A 7,887-nucleotide genomic window follows, 5' to 3' on the forward strand; every position below is an offset into this window, starting at 1 on the left:
TATTTGTCGTTAGCAATAGAGGTTTAGAGGAGACTCGTGTTACAATCGAATTGATATCGTATATGAGTAGGAGCGATAATTAAGAACAATATAAAACAACAAAATAGTGGGAAAATTAAACATTCATTGTTATATTTAAAACATTTTATCATGTTTTAGCATTTATATAATGACCTCCACCCAATTATATAAATTATTCCGAGATCCAAATCCATACTAACTCAATTGTGAGCCTACGGGCCCTCTACAACCTTATTAATATGACTTGCCGGGTTAACTCTTTAACCGATTCTACATTTAGAACTCTCGGTCGATGAAATTACATTAAGTTCATCTTTAGCCCGGACCTATTGCGGCTACGGTCGCTAATACTTCCGTTGAGTTCAACCAAATTTCGAAGTGTAATAACTATTTATTACGCCACTTACCCAACGTCAATAGAAGGCACCCCAAAAAATCATATTGTACCCTTATGAAATTGAGATTCATAGGTTCCTACTATTTGGTAAGGCTAAGTCTCAATTTTTAATAACGTGAGAGGTCGAGTCAATTTATTATCTATCAAATTTAAGTGAACTAAATTTTAGAACTAACGATAATTATAATTGACACGGTCGAATACTCGATATGATATGTATGTTTAGTTTATGGCGATTTGGCAATGTATGCAAACATATAAAGAATAAACGCAAAGAAATAAATATATTTCCTAGTATGGCCTTCCTAAAATAGAAAATATAATATTCTATTTACAAATTCGGAAACCAACTCCATTGGTCCCTTGAACTTCAAGTGGCACACTTCCCAAGATAACACCGTCTTGATTGGAACACCATTCCGAATGTCACTGTCTTGAGGGAACTCCGGAATTACAAATAATAATAAAATTACATAGCATTTCTATTATACATTTGTAAAAATGAATCTAGTAAAATAAAAGTGATACGAGATCACATTAAAATTACAACCGAATCGGTATTCCCTTACATTACAGGTAATACCGACTAAAACTAACGCCATACTAAAATAAAATTACATAATTCAAAATTACATAAATAAAATGTGACATTTATAAATAAAATATGCAGCATAAATATATGTGTCTAACATGCCAAATTAATGTGTCAAATTGCCCTACTTATACTTTATTTCTTATATAATCCGGTTTTATGGAAATATGTGATAATAACTTTTAAAATCACAAATCAATACTTTAATCAACTTTAAGCACAAGTTAATTATCCAAACCTTCTTAGGACTCAAAAATTAGTCTTCACTAAATATTTGACAATAATTCTACTTGGTTTTGTATTATTGCTTATTTAAACTTCTTTTAATCTTAATAATTATGAAATCATTCCCAATAAATCATAAAAATTTGAAAAAAAAATCGAAATCACATTTTTGCATATACTAGAATATTACCAAGATTCCAAAAACTCAATAAAATTTGCCCACAAAACAATTAGAATTTACTTCGTTAATAAATCGTATAAATCATAACTTTTACCATTTAATCCAAATTAAACATAAAAATTAAGAAAAAATCAAAAATCAAAATTTTGAACATTCTTGAATAATTTCCAAAAGCTGGAAATGGCAAAAACTCAACCAAAATTTTCGAATTAATTTTTATGACTAATAAAGTTGCCTTTTAACGATTTTATCACATAAAAATCAATAAACATACCAAATCAATCAAAATTACTCATGCAACTTTAGATCTGATGTCCATATCATATATACAACATTAGGGAAAAATTTTATGCCATAAAATTCATTTTAGCCATTTTTTGCTAAAAATAGTCACTATTTATATCATTTTAAACATTAAAATTATAAATCATGCTAGACCTGGCAAAATCAACCCGACCCGATTGACCCGACCCGAAAAGGATGACCCGAGACCCGAAATCGACCCGAATTGATGAATCCGAATGACACCCGAAGCCCGAAGTGACCCGACCCGACCCGAAAATGACCCGAGCTTTCATGGACCCGTAACAGACCCGACCCGAAATGACCAATCCGAAACCACTCAACCCGAAAATGACCCGACAAAATATAACTTTAATTGACCCTAATAGAGTTGAAATGTCTCTCTTCTCTTAATCTTTGACCCGAAAATGGCCTGACCCGAATTAACCCGACCCGCTTGACCCGAAACACACCCGACCAACAAACCCGAAATAGACCCGTAACCCGAAATGAACTGACCCGATCCGAACTAACCCGAAATTTTGAGAAACCCAAAATGACCCGACCCAAACCGGCCCGACCCGAACCCGACCCGGTTGACCCGTTTGCCAGGTCTAAATCATGCATAATAAATCACATTTATTAAGAGAGAGAATGCGTTTAGAGAGAGACTGTGATTTAGGGTTCTTCTAATTTTGTTACTGCAATGGCTCGACAAAAGAGAAATAATCCCAAATCTAATAGAATAATTAGAGTAATAGCACACAATAATTCATCAAAAACCAAAAAAATTAGTAATACGCCACATAATAACGCTAGTGGATCGAGATTTCAATCTTTGGATCATGAAGAGGATGTTCTTCCTGCTGGTATTCAGTGCGAGGAACACGCTCATGCTTCTGAAGATGTAATCCGTCCATTTTCCCTCAGTAATAGAATGAGTTCGATTTTTGAGGAGGAATCCGATGACGGTAGTGACTGGACAGAGGTTTCACATCATTCCCATGAGTCTGAATCGTCTAGGGTAAATCCTCTTCAACTAACTAGTGCTGATGTTGAGAATGAACTTGCGTATTGGTCTACTACAGTATATTGTTACGTGTTGGGTTTGAATCCGCCGTTTAAAGTGGTTGAGGGTTTTGTTCAATGGGTTTGGGGATATACTGAGTATGAGAAAATTTCTTTTCATTCTAATGGTATTTTCCTTGTTCGTTTCAAAACTGAAGCCACGAAGTTGCGTGTGTTGCAAGCGGGTCCTGTGTTTTTTGATAACAAACCTGTGGTTGTTAAGGAATGGACCCCTACCTCGAAATTGGTCAGGGAAACTGTGGATATGGTGCCTATCTGGATTAGATTCTATGGTTTACCGCTGAAATTTTGGGGAAATGCTCTGATGAAAATTGCTAGTCTGGTAGGGAAGCCAGTGAGAGTTGATAGTAATACCCATCTTAAAACGTTCATTGGACATGCTAGAGTGATGATTGAGGTCAAGATGGGGGGTGACTTTCCGGATGTCATAGAGTTTGCTGATGTGATGGATGTTTTGCACAGGCAGATAGTCCATTATGAATGGAAACATGTATTGTGTGCTGGTTGCAATGGGCTATGGCATATACAGAGAGACTGTAGGAAGAAGCAGGAGCCTCGATAACAGAAGATGAGGCAAGTCTGGGTACCTAAGAGGCAGACCCAACAACTTCCTATTGAGCCTGCACCTCCTGTGGTTCCTGTTGCTCCTGAGCCAAATCTATCTGTGGTCCAGACTCAGCCTGTTGGTGGGGGTTATGCAAGGGGGATGGTCACTCCTATACCATGCTCTTTCACTCCTTTATCTCCTACTAGAATTCTCACTAGATTGTCTAGGTAGGGGACTCAACAAGGAGTTGGTAGGAGAACGTTTATGGAGGTCCCTGAGCATTCTGTTCACTATAGGAGGGTGCTTGAGGAGGACATGACTAGGGAACATCCTTTGCTGGAAAATGGGTAGCATTGGGTTCTGGAACATTCGTGGTATGAATAATGAGAATAAGCAAAAGGACATTAGGTGGTTTTTGCATAATAATAATGTAGGTGTTTTTGGTTTACTAGAGACTAGAGTTAGATTACCTGCTATTAATAAAGTTCACCAAGGCATTGGAAGTGATTGGGCTACGGTTAATAATATTGGAAGTCATGATGGAGGCAGAATATGGATTATCTGGGATGATACTAACTATAAAGTGGAGGTTCTGAGTTCTGAAGCTCAAGTTATTAATGCTAGGGTCACTTTTATTCCTACTGGGGATATATGGTGGATGTCTGTGGTCTATGGTTTTAATAGGGTTGCAGATAGACTACCACTGTGGCAGTATCTTCAATTGATGCATCAGGTGGTGGTTGGTCTATGGGTGGTTATGGGAGATTTCAATAGTGTTCTTGCAATGGATGAGAGGATAGGTTCTGAGATTTCTGTTGCAGAGATGAGGGATTTTCAGGACTGTGTGGATGATTGTGGTATAAGGGACATCCCTGCTCATGGATCTTTTTTTACCTGGAATAATAAGCAGGAGGTGGGGGATTTGGTGTTTAGCAGGATTGACAGAGCCATGGTCAATGATGATTGGTTAATCAAATAACCTGACACTCATACTATGTTCCACCCTGAAGGCCATTTTGACCATTGCCCTTGCACTATGGCTATGAAACCTGATAGGGTAAGGAAGAGAGGGAGTTTTAAATACTTTAATATGTGGGGCAAGGACTCGGAGTTTCTCAAGATAGTTAAGACTGTTTGGGAGGCTAATATTCCTGGTCATAAAATTTTTCAGTTTGTTAAGAAACTGAAATAGCTAAAGAGACCTTTGAAGGAATTAAATGGTTCTAATTATGCTCAGATAGAGACTACTGCAAGACTTGCTCAAGTGATGCTTCATGATGCTCAGATCAAATTGCATTTGGACCCTACGAATATCACTCTTCAGAAGGAGGCTGAGGATGCCGCATTAATCTATAAAGAAAGGGCTGAGGCTAAGAGGAGTTTTCTTGCTCAAAAAGCTAAAGTTCAATGGCTATCTGAGGGGGATGGAAACACTAAATTCTTCGATAGTGATATTAAGGCGAGGAGAATGCAAAATAAGATTTTAGCTATCAAATATATGGATGGGAAGCTGGCCTCTACTGCTATAGAGATTGAGGAGGCTTTCATCCATTATTACCAGAAGCTTTTGGGAGCTTGTACACCTGTGACTAGGGTTCATGTCCCAACTGTTAGGAAGGGCTCTGTTGTTAATATGGATCAGAGGACTCTCCTTACTGCTGAGGTAACTGCTAATGAGATTAAGGAAGCTTTAGCTGCTATTCCACCTAATAAGGCGCCTGGACCTGATGGGTTCACATCCCTGTTTTTTAAAGATGCTTATGATGTTGTGGGAAATTATCTAATTGGGGCAGTTCAGAAATTTTTTAACTCTGGCAGGATGCTCAAACAGGTTAATGCCACTACTCTTACCTTGATTCCCAAGAAGGTTAGGCCTGAGAATGTAGCTGATTTCAGACCCATTGCATGCTGCAATGTGATATATAAGGTTATCTCTAAAGTCATTTGCAATAGACTGGCTAGAGTATTGCCTAGTATTGTGAGTGAGAACCAAAGTGCGTTTATAAAAGGGAGAGATATAGTGGATAACATACTTATTTGCCAAGACTTGGTGAGATTGTATAAGAGAAAGTCTTGTTCCCCTAGGTGTCTTATGAAAATTGATTTGAAGAAAGCTTATGACTCCATTGAGTGGGAGTTTAATAAGCAAATGATGAAGGCTCTGAGATTTCCTAGGAGGTTCATACTTTGGATTATGGAATGCATTTCTACTCCGTGGTTTACTCTATCTCTCAATGGCAATAGTTTTGGGTACTTTCAAGGCAAAAGAGGGATTAGACAGGGAGATCCTATGTCTCCTTTGTTATTTACTCTTTGTATGGAGTACCTAAGTAGAATTCTTGCTGAGGTTACTTCTACCCTGGATTTTAGCTATCATCCTCTTTGTAGATCACTTAGATTGACCTATTTATGCTTTGCAGATGATCTATTAATGTTCTGTAGGGGGGATAGAAGATCTATAATTGTAATTTTGAGAGCTTTTTCTACATTCTCAAAGGCTTCTGGATTGGTGATGAATTGTAAGAAATCTGACATTTATTTTAATGGGGTGAGAGCTGAGGAGGTTCATTACATTTTGAACATCTTTGGGTTCAGAGAGGGCCAGCTTCCTTTTAGATACTTAGGGATACCTATCTCTCATAAAAGGATGGCTATAGGTGATTGTTCTAGACTTGTAGAGAAACTGGTGCTGAGAATCAGAGGCTGGGGGCCAGAAAACTTAGCTATGCTGGGAGATTGGTCCTTGTTCAAGCTGTGTTGACACAATTGCATACATTCTGGGCACGCATTTTTCTTATCCATGTGACTGTTCTTGATAGAATAGAGAGGATATGCAGGAACTACTTGTAGGGTGGCTCTGAGCAATTCCACAAAATACCTAATGTTGCTTGGGAAAAAGTCTGTTGTGATAAGAAATATGGAGGTCTGGGAATTGTACATTGCAGGAAGTGGAATATGGCTATGATGGGCAAATTTGTTTGGTGGTTGGTCTCTAAGGCTGATCATATGTGGATCAAGTGGGTTAACCATATATACATTAAGGGGCAGGACTGGCTTTCTTACAACCCACATGTTCAGACAAGTTGGTCTTGGCGTATGATTTGCAAAACTAAGGAGAAATTGAAAGAAGGGTTCTATGCAGGGGATTGGAACGTGCAACATGGTTACTCTGTTGCTAGTGGGTACCAATGGTTGCAAGGTCCTCAGGATAAGGTGATATGGTTTCCTCTGATTTGGAATAAAATCAATTTACCTAAGCATTCGTTCCTTGGGTGGATAGCTGTCCAACAGAGACTCTTGACAAAGGATAGGCTGCTTCATTTTGGGATCATCACTGATGGTCAGTGTGACTTGTGTATGGCTCACATTGAGACGCATCAACATATTCTATATGAATGTGTGTTTAGTGCCAGGTGCTGGAGTCTGCTAAAGTGCTGGCTAGGGATCAATATGCCTGTAGATAACATTCTTGACTTGATTTTACAGTGGAGATGCAGATCATTGATGAAGAAACATATTGTCTTTGCTGCTATCCTTGCAATGGTGTATCATATTTGGAAAGCTCGTAACCTGTGCAGGATTGATCTTTTGGTACCTAAACCTGAGATGCTTGTTGCTAGGGTGAAGAAAGATGTCCAGCTGCGTGGACAATGCATTACGTGAGGGACTAAATTTCAACAGATGAAATGGATGCCATGGACTAATATGATTTGATTGTGTATGCTAGTAGGCTATGATTTACGCTTGATGTACTGGTGAACTTGTAATCTAAACTCATAATTATTCTAATATATTTCACATTTCACTAAAAAAAAAAAATATCACATTTATCTCAAATTTTATATACAATCCGTAAAATATGCATGTGACATCATATTAAAATTTTATGGCCAATTTCGAAGCTTAACTATTTTTAGTCATTTAACCTCCATTTATAGCATTTTTATCACATAAAAATCATAAATCATGCAATATAAATCACATTAATACGAAATTTTACAACAATAAGTAAAATATGCATGTGAGGTCATACTAAAAATTCATGGTCATTTTCAAAGTTTAACTATTTTTAGTAAATAAAAGTTCATTTTACTCATTAAAATATAATTATTTCACTAAAAATCATTAATATAAGCAGTAATCATCCTTAAATCATTAATATGACCTAAAAATATTTTAAAACTAGAATAAATTACATGCAAAAAAATTTAGTGGCTTTATTCTTATAAATCACAAATTTTAGTTTTTATTTTGTTATCAAATAACTCATAAAAAACAATAAAATGATATGCATGCAACACAAAAGCTCTGATACCAATTGTTGGGTTCATATACCCCTATTAGACTCATCTAATTCATTTTATAAATTATTCATAATTTATGTCATGTGGATCTAGTTGCATGCAAGATGATTTTAATCAAAAATAAGGAGAAAACGATTTTCTTACATACATTTGTGACGGATTTAGGGCACTAGATTTGGACTCCTTCCAAATCTAGATCTTGAGCTAATGCCATTTTGAATGATCCTCCAAGAACCTTCAAGCATTCAA

General features: G+C 36.9%; 1 protein-coding gene across 1 annotated transcript; it reads left to right on the forward strand.

Moving 5' to 3' along the window:
• The first annotated feature begins 3,677 nt into the window (after positions 1–3,677).
• On the forward strand, positions 3,678–4,313 carry LOC141628844 (uncharacterized). Its single transcript, XM_074441938.1, has one exon. It carries the CDS (start codon positions 3,678–3,680, stop codon positions 4,311–4,313), a length of 636 nt encoding a protein of 211 aa, XP_074298039.1.
• Positions 4,314–7,887: the final 3,574 nt, after the last annotated feature.

The sequence above is a fragment of the Silene latifolia genome, chromosome Y, assembly GCF_048544455.1.
Source record: "Silene latifolia isolate original U9 population chromosome Y, ASM4854445v1, whole genome shotgun sequence".
NCBI lineage: Eukaryota > Viridiplantae > Streptophyta > Magnoliopsida > Caryophyllales > Caryophyllaceae > Silene > Silene latifolia.

What these genes read in the sequence shown, in the direction of transcription:
- LOC141628844 (XM_074441938.1), top strand. Translation starts at nt 3,678, where the DNA reads ATGGGTAGCATTGGGTTCTGGAACATTCGTGGTATGAATAATGAGAAT.